The following is a 13,701-nucleotide window of genomic DNA, read 5'->3' on the forward strand; positions in this document are numbered from 1 at the left end:
TTCTTGAGATATATGTTCTAGCCGGCCCGACGTGGGAACTTAATAGACCACCACCACCACCTCGGAACCGGTAGGGGACCCATAGAAGGATTCCATGCATGACAAGACCACTATTGCCGTTCACTGAGTGCTCTTTGGCTGTCAAGCATCGAGCTAGTAGGGATATTGTAATAAACTTTGGCGATTTGGGCTCCCTCTCGGAATTCTTGGTGAAGCATTGGGATGTAACTTGAACTGTCATTGGTCAGATCTGGGGTAGAGATAAGGACTATCAAGGCATTGATTGAGTCGTCGGAAACCCGATTGATGACATGGTTAACGTAGGGCTTGCACTTCATGCGGGACACTCCATCCCCATATCTGCCACGTTAAGACGGATATAACTGCAAGCAACAAAAACAGCGCAGTGTTCACCTTGCAACGGCCAGGAGCAGAGCGCTCGCCTGGCAGGTTAGTGGAATAGAGTTCCTGTGACTTTTGAGCTTGTCCCGAGAGGAAGGCGCACGCGATCATAGTGCTGGCAATAGACGTGTAGGGTCCACGTCCCCCACGTCCTACCCACTTAGTGTTAAAGATGCACCGTTGGCGGCCTGTGAATCTGGCATCAATTTGACAGCCGGGGTACTCCTACAACACATTGTTCGGAGTTTGCCGTCGCATATAACACAGGGGCCTTGGAGCAAGGATGGTGACCTCGGGAGAGAAGAGTAAGGGCGGGAATCAAAGTTTGTCACATTGGACATGCCTCTTTACAACAGTGGTATTCCCGAAGGATTAGAGTCATCCAGAAGACATCGTCTCACCCACTTCCCGGTGTAGCGCAAACTCTGGATAAGGGCTCTACAGAGGGTGAGAGGTTCGGTAAACTCGGCGGTTAGGACAGGTCCCGCGCGCGTGGGATCTAGCCGAGGCGAAAGAAGCGTCTAAATAAACGGTCACCAAGGTGGCTTTCAACTAGTGGATGTGCCTATCCAGAGTTGACGAACGTCACGCGAGGCCACGCACACTGATTCGCAACGAACATTGTCACTCCAAGGCTAGCAGCATTGGTCCAAGGTCAAGTCAGACTAAAGCAGTCATTGGCGCGAGCAAAAGCAATCATAATATACAGGGTTGTCAAGGTGGTGGTACATATGCAAGGGTAAAACTCCTTGGGAGAAGGACTTCACAGCCCTGTGCGCTATTATGTGATAACTGACAACTGACTTCTGCATCCCTGATCGACCGTCGGTGTCGTGTTCGAGCGATCGCCACACCATGCAAACTGTAGATCGAACTGGATATCTCCGGCGTTAGACAGAGTCGCTACTGTGTCTGATATCTTATCAAAAACGTTGACCAAAGCTGACTTGGGCCCAGAACTCGTGGGCAGTCACATCTTCCAGCTATTGTGCGTAATACAGCCTGCGAGCGCCCGCATCACGGCCCATGAGTCCATGATAGTGGCAACTTTGAAAGTCTACTGGCCAGCCATACATTCGGGTATCACGGGTGTCGTTCACCTTGCCGAACCGTTCTTCTCGCTCAGCTGTGTGCCTTTTCTGCCGATGAAATGTGCCATGCTCCTATCTATACCAGCCACGTCGCGTGCGATTCTCTGCAGTCCAACAGGCAGAACGTTGTACCAATCGATCCAACGAGCATAGAGCGGAGCCCCAATGTGATCGCTAACACCCAGGTCAATGGCTTGGATGACCTCCTTGGCGATGTCTACAGGCTCGACAACCGGCGCAATGAAGGAGTTGGGAGTTTGCACTCCATAGAAAAGTGGGGTGCTAAGCTGGCCGGGTGTGACAATGATCGTCTTGATCTCCGGGTACTCCCTCAGCTCTGCAGCCAAAGACTTGTGGAGAGCTGTCACGCCGGCCTTCGCAGCGGCATAGTCACTCAGCCGTGCCGCACCTAGATGTCCCATAACGCTGGAAACAGTGACGATTGTGCCACCGACCTCGTTCCGTAGCATGCCGGGTAAGAACTGCTTGATGGTGTAGAAGTGACTCAGGAGGTTTGTCGACAAACTGCGCTCGACCTCCTCCACCTCCATGTCCAGCAGCTTCTTGCCCACGACCACGGCCGCGTTATTGATCAGGACCGTAGGCACGCCCAGGTCACGCTCAATCTCGGCCGCAACGCGCGCAATCTGCGCCTTGTCCGAGACATCGCACTTGTAATATGTGATGCCCCTTGCGTCTGTGCTCTCCAACTCGGCTTTGTCGAGCACGGCAACCGTGGCTCCGCGCATGCCGTACACCTCGGCAATGAGCAAGCCTAGGCCGCTGGCGCCGCCAGTGATGACTATAACCTCCTCACTCAGGTCAACCTCACGGTGCATCCCATACGCGAGCTTGTGGCTGAACTTATTCAGCACCCAGAGCGCCGTGACCAGCACCGCCCAGCCGATCGTAATCTGTATGGGCATCGCATCGTAGTTCATGTGGCGAGCGCGGAAGCACAGCGGAACCAGCCATGCTATGAACGGGTGGAAGAAGGTGACGTTGAGGGCCTTGAGGACGAGGTCGACGGAGAGGGGCGCGAACCATGAGTCCCGCGTCGGCGGTCTTTGGTCGTTCATGGTGGGCAGATTACTGGAATTAGGACTAGATGGTAGGACGGGAGAGGCGCAAAGAACTGCTGACCAGCAGGCAGTGAATTGGGGGTATCTCAAGGTAAGTGGGCGCAACAAATCCTCAATTGCGAGAAGCGAACAATCGTGAAGAAAGCTGACAGCGAGGTCGGATACATGGGACGAACAGATATCGCGATGTCCTAGCTCCACTCGGCGGATGGCGGGCACCAGATGTCGCAAGTTGTGCCCTGCAGCTGTGTGAAACTCCAGCCCCCAAGCGCCCGGGCCCCCTGGAGCGTTTCAGGGTCCGCCCAATCGGCGGCTTTCCCCCACCAGACGGGAGCTACCTAGGTAGGGGCAGGGGTCCTCATGAATACATACCACCTAGGAGGTTACGAGTCACGGAGCGATGCTGCTCACTGAAACCGGCGAATAGATTGTTCTAAGGAACCATGGTCGCATACGTGTATGTGATGGGTTCAACTTTGCTTGTGAAGACAATTTCAATACTTATTACCAATCCCTCGAGTCGTCGCAATTTTCCTCCGATGTAGCGAGACCCAACTATGAAATATTGGCAGCTTTTATACATCTGGCTCCGTCATTGGACAACGAGGTTGGCCCATTGGCAATCTTCGTGTATGTGGCGTTGAAACCAGCCGTGACTGTGCCGTTCGGCGGGATGTTGAAGCGGTATATGCCTCCGCTGAAATTCTCAGATCCGTAGAGGTACCCGTCGTCCGAGGCGTAGACAGCACCAAATGCGTTTCTGTTGCTTCCTCCGATGTTTCCCAGGTTGGCAACCACCGTCCAGCTCTTGCTGGCTCTATCAAATCGTTGCAGGAAGGTACTGTTGATGGCTGGCGAGTCATATCCGAGTGCCCAGAGGTAGTTGCCGGCGCCGGGTACGTATGCCCAGTCCAGGATGAGATGAGGGGGCGTCATCTGGCCGCTATTTACCGTCCTGTTAAAGGTAGGCGAGCCGGGCTTGAGGTCGAGCTGGAGCCAATAGCTTCCTTGAAATGAGGCCCAGTATTGCGAGCTCTCATCGACATCTCCCGAGTTAGGGTACCAGGTGTTTGAGATATTCAGGGAGTTGACTATTGTGTGGCTTCCATCGGCCGCGATGCGTATAAGGTCAACAGGGGCATTGAGGGTGACTCCAATGGAGCCGTATATGAAATTGTCCGCCACGTTGTATCCTATTGCTTGAATGCCGCGGCCATCACCGACTCCACTCTTGACCGTTGTGGTGTTTCCCGTCGTGATATTGACTCTATAGAGAGTGGTGGTTTGAATGAGATAGCCGTTCGGGTCACAATTCAACGTAGCCAAAGGAGCTTGCACGTAAACCGTGCCTTGATTTGCCCCGCTTGCTGTCTGTGTGCTTGTAATAGTTACTGATCCCGAATATGGCTGGGTCGTGGTTACATAACTCGGCCGCTGAATGATAACGGTCCCAGCTGCCGTGCCACTGGGCGGTACTGTCGTGGTAGTCGTTGAGTTTCCCGAGTAAAGGGTGCTTACGGTAGTGTACACAGGCGACACTGTTGATGTTGAGACGGCACTTGTAATTACCGACGAGGAAACGACTCGGCTGGACGATGAACTCGTAATGCTGCTGGATATCGTCGACAAAACACTAGAACTAGTGGACGAGCTGGTTCTTGATATTGTGCTGCTTGGTTGGAGTGAAGTAGAATTCGACAAAGCGGTGGAAACCGTCTGGCTTGGGTTTGAAGTGGAGCTTGCAGTTGAGGATTGGGCGGTTGGTCCAAACGTGCTGCTCGATTGGAGTGAAGTCATACTTGACGTGGAAACTGTCTAGCTTGAGACGGAGCTTACAGTGGAGGGTTGAACAGATGATCCGAACGTGCTGCTCGGTTGGGGTGAAGTAGAATTCGATAAAGTCAACGTGGAAACTATTTGGCTCTGGCTTGAGACGGAGCTTGTAGTAGGGGGTTGGACAGTTGATCCAAACGGGCTCGACTGGAGTGAAGTCATACTTGACGTAGACACCGTCTGGCTTGAGACGATGCTTGCATTGGAGCTCGTACTCGACAACGTCGACGTGGAAACCGTCTGGATCTGGCTTGAAATCGAGCTTGTAGGGGATGGTTGGGCAGTTGGTCCGGATGTGCTGCTCGATTGGAGTGAACTCGTACTCGACAACGTTGACGTGGAAACCATCTGGCTCTGGCTTGAGACCGAGCTTGTGGCAGAGGGTTGGGTAGTTGATTCAAATGTGTTGAGAGGGGTGCTTGTTCCCGAAGAGTTGATGCGCGTTGTCGAAGTGCTAGTTAAAATCACGGCAGACGAAGTGCTAGTGGCAGAGTCAAAAGTTGGCTCGGCTGTGCTGAGTGAAGTGGTCGCTCCCAAGGAATTGCTGCTCGACGTCGAAACGACGGGGGCAAACGAAGTAGACGAGGCAATGGAGGTGGTGAAGAGTCCAGATTGCGAACTTTCGGAATTCGCATTTGAAGTTGTTGTCTGTGACGAAGCCAGGCTGCTAGAGATAACCACTGAGCTTGAAACGTGACTGGTGCCACTTGAACTGCTTTGACTATCCGGGTTGTTTGTACTGCTTACTGAAGACCCTGTGGAGAGGCTTGTTTCGGTGGAACTACTGACTGCTTCCGGGCTGGAGCTAGAAACCCCTGGCCCTTCTGTAGTCCTGGAGGCAGACTGTCCGCTTGTACCGATATTACTTGAACTTGCTGACCCTGACAGCACCGCGTTGTCGCTTGAGCTCGAAGACTCTGAGCTTTCCAACGTTCTAATACTGCTACTTGAACTTGTTGACACCGGTAGTTCGGTGCTGCTGCTCGTCGACGATACTGGCTCTGGTGGGCTCGTTGTGGTATCTTCAGCTGTACCCGGGCTGCTTGAACTACTCTGAAAAGCGCTAGATGTGAATGCAGTGCTGTCTTGCTTAGTGTTCCTTGAGGTCGATTCTGAGTCTGACGTAGTCGTACCAACCATAGAACTAGGGGTGGCTTCAGCGGTATTCGGGCTACTTGGACTAGTTTGAAAATCGCTAGATGTCAATGTAGTGCTGTCTTGATTAATGGTCCTTGAGCTAAATTCTGAGTCCGACGTAGTCGTGTCAACCAGAGAACCAGGAGTTACGGTCTCTGTTGTTGATGGAAAACTTTGGCCGCTACTTTGCACGGCAGATGCGCTGGTATAGGGTGATGTAGACGATGCTAAACCCGGAGTTTCCACTATAGATATGGGGCTAGAAACTGAGTTGCTTGTCACTATTATAGTTGCAGTGGTTGGAGAAGGAAATATTGTCGAATCTTCAGAGGAAGATTTCCCTTGAGAAGAAGACTCGAAAGCCTCAGACGAAGTTGTCGATAACTCTATCGTTGTCGAGGTCTCGAATGTATTAGTCGAGAGTGCTGTATCCACGGAGCTGAGGTCAAGAGTGCTAGTGGAAATGCTTGCAGCAGATGTCTCTAGACTGGCCGAAGTTTTGACATCAGAATTTGGCATGGTGGAACCTGAATCCATAGAAGTCGTCAAGCCGGGGACTTTTGTTGAGATGTCTTCAGCAGTAGAGCCTGATGGGGCCTCTGCATTGGTGGAGGAAGTGGTGACATCGGTGATCAGCAGCGTCCCAGTTCCAACAGTCTGTGTGCTAAGCGATTGGCCAGAGTTGGAACTAATTAGTGATCCGGTGGAAGAATCAGTGATGGCAGTCGACTCCTGAGTTTGATTGTCTGAAAATGTTGGTGAAAGGAAAGATGTTTGCGTGCTAGGAATAGGTAATTCTTGTGTTGTATCGGCCTCGGTTAATGTCTTTGTGGCGCTTGGAATATTGCTCGCTCCTGAAGAATAAACGGTGTCTGGCTCGCTGGATGTCTCTATGGTAGTTAATAACGGATCGTTTGTCATAGACGTTCCTGCGCTGGGAGAATTTTGGTCTGTTTCCATGGACGATATAGACTCCGAATTCTCGGTGGATTCGCCGGTACTGGTAAGTAGAGAGTTGCTGGATTCGGATAGGACAGAGGTGCTTGATGATAAAGGATCTAGGCTCGTGATTGGGGGACTCAAAGAAGATGCAACACTGGTCAATGATGTAGGTTCTTCTTGGCTTATGCTAAGTGTTGTGGTTGAGGTTTCTGGCAACACAGGAGTTGTTGGGAAACCTGTGGATGAAAACGTGTCAGATAACTCCATGGACACCGTTGGCGTATCAGATACTGTCATTGTCGCAGCATCGGAAGAGTCATTCGATCTTTGTTGGACGGTCGGACTCGAGGTGGTATCAAAATTTGAGGCAGTTGTGCCAGTGGCCGAGATTACCGGGTCAACTCCGGTCGTGGTCATCGTTCCTTCACTCGAGCTCATGAAAGACCCTAAAGACGACTCTTCGAACGTCAGAAACTGGGTTGAGGCGGCTGGTTCCGAGGAGGACATCACGGGCTTGTCACTAGAGTCAGAAATCATCGTTGACATATCCTCACTTGAGACGATCGGCTCGCTCGTAGTTAGACCCGTAGAGCTCATTATTACTGACGAGGCTGTCTGAATTGAGGTAGTGCCATTAGTGGTTTCTTCAGCGCTGCCTTCAGTCGATGTGGCGGGCGCGCCAATGGTGGTCAGGCCAGTACTGAAACGTTCGGTCTCTGTGTCACCGGGTGTGAGAGAAGACGTGATTATGGCTGTGTCTGTGCCTCCTGTACTCTGATCGGGGCTACCTTGGTTTGCACTTGACATAAGAGGCGAATCTGGTGTTGCTGTGGAAGAGGGATGATTAGTTGAACCGGCACTCTCGGTGGCGGTGGACAAACTCTCCCCGTTGTCCAGTGTGCTTTCCGTTGAAGACGCAGTTGGCAGTTCCGATGGGGTTTGTGAGCCTGGAGGAGAACTGGCCTGAGACTCATCCACCTCAGTTGAGCTCGATAATGGTGTTTCTCCAAGGTCACTGCTAGATAACGTAGACACAGGTTCCGTGATCACACTAGTGGTGGGCTCGGTATCGCTGAGGCTGGGACTGGTCTCAGACGCCAGTGTTTCCGTGTTGCTTGGTGAGGGTGGTACATCAGTCGTCGTTCCCCCTTCCACGCCGACAATCTCGCCATTTTGGCATTGATTCGCTGATAGTTATATCTTTAGTTAATAATTACCTCAAAAACAGATGCGAGCTTACCAGTGTATACGACTAGTTTTACTGGTATACAGTTAGGCGGTCCTCCAGTTTCTGTAAACGTTGCGTATACCTCACCCATAGTCCCCTCACAGAATCCAGCTGTGCCATTATAAAACGCATTATTATCCCAGTACAAGACACCGCCAACGACAACGAAGGCTATATTTGAAGTTAGTAATGTTTGGTCCATGGTACTGGCGATAGAATATATATATATATATTTGAAAGAAATGGAACACAATCCATGCAAGATTGGAAGTGATACGGCCTAAAGTGAATACGTTTAGCGAAACTTACTGGTTGTAATCGAACCTCCCGGATAGTTGGACATATTGATGAAGTCCACGCCCGGGTCAACAGAAAGAGGTCTACTCCGACTAAGGAGTTGGCCATTCGTCCTGCGGAACAGGGTCGCGTTGCTGCAAGACTCGGGGTGCTGGAAGGTTTCGTCCCCTACGAAACCAGAAGTCTCATCGCGCGCCCATAGTTGTGCGCCACGTTTGCGGGTTTCATTAATTTCTTGGGTGGTTATTTCAACGCTCAGTATAACGGTCGACATCGCGGGAAGAGAAGAGAGACTATCTGTCGATGTAAAGCTAGTGTCAGAGGGATTTGGTGCATTGGTGACGATAGGGCCTTCTGTCTGTGAGTTCTCATTTCCTGTAGAATCGATACCTGAAGCCACGGCAGAAGTCAATGTAGAATCTGGAGCCGTAAACGTAGGATCCGAAGGCACACCAGAGGTCAACGTAGAACCCAAATCTACGCCAGAGGTCAACGCAGAATCCGATGCCACGCTAGAGGTCAACATGGGATCCGAGGCATTCAGACTCCCAGAAAGTGACGAGAAACTTGGAGAGATATCCGAGTCAGTGCTTAGAGTCATAGACCCTGTTACCGAGCGCCTTGACCCCGTGGTCATTGGCTCCGTGGTGAAAGCAAGCGACATGCTGATAATATTGTCCGAGGTGTCGGGCAATGTTCTCGGAGAGCCTGGGGATAGCGAGGAGGTAGGCTCAAAGGATAACGATCCGGTTGAAGTCGCTTCCGTCCCATCATCCCTATCAGTCGCGGTGCTCGACACCAAACTCGTAGAGAGCTCCGACGTCGAGCTTGTTATCAAGAGCGTGACTTTGCTACTACTACCACCAATTGACAGCGAGGTCGACACAGAAATGGCTTTTGGATCCGAGGTGGATGGCTTTATATTTGAACTGTCGTTTGATGAGCTTAGTGACGGTGAATTTGTTGAAACCGCCGCAGACGAGGCGATGCCCGAGGTGGATAGCTTTGTATCTGAACTCTCATTCGATGAGCTTGGTGATGGTGAGTTTGTTGAAATTGCCGTGGACGAGGCGGTACCTAAGGTTGACGGGCCCGCGGAAATGAATCGGGATGAGGACAAAATGCCAGATACAGTCTCGCCCGGGGATGTGGTTAGTCGCTCAGACCCCTGCGACGCATCCCGGGAATGAGTTTCGTTAGACAGTGTGGCTGAGGATGTGGGTATGGTAATAATCGTTGCATTTTCCGAGAAGCTCAAAGCATATGTATCCTCTGGCTGTATGCTCGAACCTTGATTGCCAGCTGTGGAGGGAAAAGGGGCCTCCTCATCAGATACCGAGCCAGCGTTGCCTGAGGATTGCGGAAATGCTGTTTCCTCCGATGAAGTGGTGTTTCCACCTTCCTGTATCGTAACCAGCATTGTGGTGACATAGGTACGGCAGACCTCTCGGGCCTGAACACTGGCACGGGGTCCGGGATCACGATGTCCTGTCCCGGGTCCCGTGGCCATCTTCCCACATCCTCCATAAATCAGGAAAGCGAGGACGGCGATGCGGCCCAGCATAATACTAGGGAAAGTCTCATTTCCAATACAAGACAGATAAAAGAGTGTGAAGTAACCTTGTCGGGCCAGACGGAAGGCCAGAAGAAGCTGGCAGTCCATTTCTGGTGCACGACGTCTTTCAGCGACGTTTTCATGCTGTCGAAGTTGACATCTGCTGCCATAGCTACGGTGAAGCGTAAACCGCCATTCCTAATCACAGGAAGAGCATTCCCATCTTCAAATACCCGTTTCAGAATCAATCATTGCCTAGATCGTGCGGCTAGTGCGGATCGTAGACCAGATATGTATCGATGACGATTTGTCTAAGACATCAGGCAACGGCCCGTAAGAACACGATCTCTGATTAACGAAGATGATATCGGAAGACTGTCTCAGAAGACGGAAACCTAAGCAACCACTACGGCATATGCGTAGTATCCTCATTGAGACACAATGTGGCAAGTGATCTGTTGAGCATTGCGTCTATACCCATCACTGCGAGCTCCTTCTCCGAGGTAACCATCGATCATAACACAACCGAAATGCTCCATTTACCACCAATTTACTAGAGCTCCGTACCTTCATCATCAAAGCCAAGGAAAACCTCAGGCTTCAGTCCGCGTTTTCAAGGGATCACGTCAAGGACATCATGTTGGCCCGAATTATATCTTTTTCACAGCCCTCAAAAAGACTATGGCCCATGCAGAACACATCGATAGAAACGTACGGATATGGACGATTGTATATATTCAGATTTTGTTTACGGTTTGTACAGATTCACGCCAGCGGCCGGGACAAGTCATGCAGAGGACCCGGAAAGATCTGCTCGTTGACAAGCATCATGGACCGTGACGGATGACCGACCCTGAAGCAACTTCACACAGAAGCTGCCTTGCAATCGCGTGCTCTACGAGGTCTAACATCACAAGTATGTGTCAAGGAAAGCAACCCCGGAGGACTGTTTTCTTTATGTCTAATATTTACCAAAGCCACTTCTGCCACTGAGATGAAGTGGGGCGTACGCCCTTGAATGAAGAGGCCAATGAGGACTTTATGGGTAAAGCCTGGGAGTAAAAAGCACAAAATGACTCTGAAACGCCAAAGTCCGACTCTATGCGCAGTAGAAAGTCTGATAGCCGCCCTTGTATGAGAGCCCCTACACTTTCATAATTCTGTGGAACGCCGCTGTCCTTTCTGGATAATGCAAGTAATGAATGCCGGGTGATTAAAAAACGCCAGTACGTCGTTACTCGTACTGGAAAAGGACACTGATGGATTCTCCGTGGTGGACACGGCGAATCGACTCTGCGAAGGCCGGGGCGATGTCCAACACCTCCAGCTTCGGACACATGCGCCTGTGCTCGTCTTGGGGGACGGAGTTGGTGACGACAAGCTTGTCGATGGCCGAAGCGTTGATCCGAGAGATGGCATCGCCGCTGAGCACGCCATGGGTGACGAGGGCATACACCATGGTGGCGCCTTCCTTCTTCAGCAGCTTGGCAGCTCTCGTGATGGTGTTGGAGGTATCGGCCAAGTCATCGACCAGCACGCAGACACGGCCGCTGACATCACCCACGAGCATCATGGTGGCATTCTGTCGGTCCGTGATCTTCGTAGGGCGACGTTCCTAGAGGGTTTCAGGAGTGAACATGTCAAAGAAAACGAGCACTTTACCTTGTGAATCAGAGCAAAGTCCATGTTGAGACTGTCGGCAATCGCAGTTGCCCGCTTGGCGCCCCCTGCATCGGGGCTGACGACGACGGCGTCCTTGTAGTTTGGAATGTTCTGCTGGATGTACATCTTGAGCAGAGGCCGGCCGTACAAGTTGTCGACGGGGACGTCGAAGAAACCCTGGTACTGCGGGTCATGCAAGTCAAGGGTGATGATATGATCGGCGCCGGAACAAGTCAACAGATCAGCAACCAGGGTGCCGGCCTGAGCCACCCACTGCTTATAACCAGGTTTGGCCTGGAAATTCTTGAAGGGCTGCTTTTCGTAGTCATGCGTCGTGAATGCCCGTACAATCGAAGGGGCCTGGGTCGGCGTGCTTTCAACTTCTTCCACCTTCTTGAAGTAGGTGTCACCGCCGTTGATGACAGGAGGTGTGCTGGCGGGAGCCTCCGCAATAGTGGCCCCCTTTAGCCGCTTGCTCAGGCCGTCGAGGCCGTTGCCGTTAGCAAGCCCGGCGCTCTTGGGAATCCCTGGGGCGGGTGTGGCCGGCACACTGTCGAAGGTATAGGAGCCATTCGGCACAGAGGACGGCTGTTTGGACAAAGGGGCGCCGGCTTTGTTGTAGGGGATGTCAGGCTGTCTCGAGTAGGGAAACAGGGGCAAGACGGCCGTGACCCGCTTAGCAGAGCCAGTCTTGCAGGCCGAGATCATGATGCAGAGCTCCATGAAGTGGTCGTTGACCTTGCCGCCGCCCGACTGGATGATGTACACATCCTTCCCACGGACCGAGTCCTTGATCTCGCAGCGGGACTCGCCGACAGAGAAGCTCGAGAGGATCCTCTGGCATGGAGGAATGCTCAGGATGCTGCAGACGCTGTCGACCAGCTTTGGGTGGGAGTTGCCTCCGAGGATGACGATGTTGCGGACCATCTTGTCGCGTGACAGTCACGTTCCTTGGCCTGCAGGATGTGGATGTGGGGTCTGTTGGAGAAGGCGATATGCGGGGGAGCTGGACAAAGCAATCAGATACTGCTGGGCAGTATAAGATGTCTCGCCGCTGGTCAGGCTAGGCGTAGGCGTAGGCAGCCCCGTCGACGATGTGTCCAAGAGGAGGACGGACGCGATGGCGAGCGATTTTGCAGTCCCTGCCGGTCGCGGAGGGCCCGACGGCACAGAGAAGACCGAGGTAGCGTCGAGACGTTGAAAAGTCGGGAGGGAACAGCGCTTAGCCGGCGAAAAGCGAGCCGCAGGTGGAGGGGGGCGGGATGAGTGAGAAAAGCTACTCGTCAGACGGGGAGTGATCCTCAACGGGCAGATGGTTAGAGGAGAGCCATGGCTTCTGGTTTCGGGGGTTGGCTGGTCCACAAGATCTGTGAGAAATCTTGGGAGATGGGAGGTGGAATAACTAGTATGGAGAAGGGGAACGGCGGGCAGAGTTTCAATCGCCTGGTGGCCGTTGGGCTCGTCCAGATTTTCCCGACTTGACTCTTTTTTTTTCTTCCCTCCCCGCCGTCAGAGTGTTAGTGGAGCAAGAATTTGTCGGCGCGTGTCTCGCACCGGTGGGGGAGCAGGGACCAGGAGAAATCTGCAATCTGCAGGCGGGGGGTTAAGCTCATTTCACGGCAGCACGGCGCCCCAGGCAGTGGCCATTGGCGGCCCTTGGTGGCCATTGGCGAATGTCAGCGCTGCGATCAGCGTGTCGGCACTGGCGCACAGGCTTATGATGCAATGCCCTAAGCTGCCTTTAGCAGGGCCCTGGCTGCAACCCAAATAACGGTTACAGCTTCTGCTGCTGCATCATGTCGCTAAGCTACTGTACATAGCTTCATGTGATGCGGTACTGACAAGTTAGCCGTCCTGGTTGCACCGGGGGGGAACTGTTGCATTCGTGTTCTGGAACGGCCGGCTTGCGTATCACCGCCGTGTGCGCATCGTCGTCATCCATCCGCCCATGACTTGCAACGGGAGTAGAGTAGACAAACTTGGACCTCTGCTATCGCCCACATGTCTTGTGTACCTAGATGCCTGTACGTACTGCATTAGGTACCTAGGGAGCCTTCACCTTGCAAAGCTTCAGGCACCGCCCAACCAGCTAGCTTCGTAAGAAAACCCCACAATCCATCTCCAGTGCATTGATTCGGTCCAAGCCAATCGCTTGGTTCGCTTGGTTTTGCAGGCGAGGCATCACAAAATCGATATCGCCATCAATCACAGCCTGCCGCTGGGCCGCCCGGATCCCGAGCAAGCAGCCTCACCGCAGCTTCACCCTCCAGGTTGCCATCCAGCAGGACCCCGGATCTCCCACACGAGGCCCTCGCTAGCTTCTGCCATTGGGCCGGGCCTGACCTGCACCACGTTGTGCCGTGTCACAATCCATCCCGCCTGCATTCGTGGGATTCGAATTTGCTCAGGTGCAGGCCTCTGCAGTCACTCCACCCTCCAAACTTACCACAGCACAAATCCATCGGACCGGGT

At 52.7% G+C, this 13,701-nt stretch overlaps 4 protein-coding genes across 4 annotated transcripts; 1 reads left to right on the plus strand and 3 right to left on the minus strand.

Annotated features, from left to right (window-relative positions):
- Positions 1-1,498: 1,498 nt before the first annotated feature.
- JN550_007187 (uncharacterized protein) lies at positions 1,499-2,572 on the minus strand (the record flags this gene model as incomplete). The annotated part of the gene is made up of 1 exon (XM_049319010.1): positions 1,499-2,572. One exon carries the CDS (start codon positions 2,570-2,572, stop codon positions 1,499-1,501), a length of 1,074 nt encoding a protein of 357 aa, XP_049170761.1.
- Positions 2,573-3,130: 558 nt separating this feature from the next.
- JN550_007188 (uncharacterized protein) lies at positions 3,131-8,286 on the minus strand (the record flags this gene model as incomplete). The annotated part of the gene is made up of 5 exons (XM_049319011.1): positions 3,131-4,163; positions 4,216-4,778; positions 4,877-7,674; positions 7,728-7,886; positions 8,025-8,286. The coding sequence occupies 5 exons, from the start codon at positions 8,284-8,286 to the stop codon at positions 3,131-3,133; spliced, it is 4,815 nt and encodes a 1,604-aa protein (XP_049170762.1).
- A 250-nt stretch (positions 8,287-8,536) lies between these two features.
- Positions 8,537-9,202, plus strand: JN550_007189 (uncharacterized protein; the record flags this gene model as incomplete). Its single annotated transcript, XM_049319012.1, has 1 exon — positions 8,537-9,202. One exon carries the CDS (start codon positions 8,537-8,539, stop codon positions 9,200-9,202), a length of 666 nt encoding a protein of 221 aa, XP_049170763.1.
- A 1,599-nt stretch (positions 9,203-10,801) lies between these two features.
- On the minus strand, positions 10,802-12,156 carry JN550_007190 (uncharacterized protein; the record flags this gene model as incomplete). Its single annotated transcript, XM_049319013.1, has 2 exons — positions 10,802-11,182; positions 11,230-12,156. The coding sequence occupies 2 exons, from the start codon at positions 12,154-12,156 to the stop codon at positions 10,802-10,804; spliced, it is 1,308 nt and encodes a 435-aa protein (XP_049170764.1).
- Between the last annotated feature and the right edge of the window lie 1,545 nt (positions 12,157-13,701).

Source organism: Neoarthrinium moseri (genome assembly GCF_022829205.1).
Source record: "Neoarthrinium moseri strain CBS 164.80 chromosome Unknown scaffold27_Wmoseri_CBS_16480, whole genome shotgun sequence".
Classification (NCBI taxonomy): Eukaryota; Fungi; Ascomycota; class Sordariomycetes; order Amphisphaeriales; family Apiosporaceae; genus Neoarthrinium; species Neoarthrinium moseri.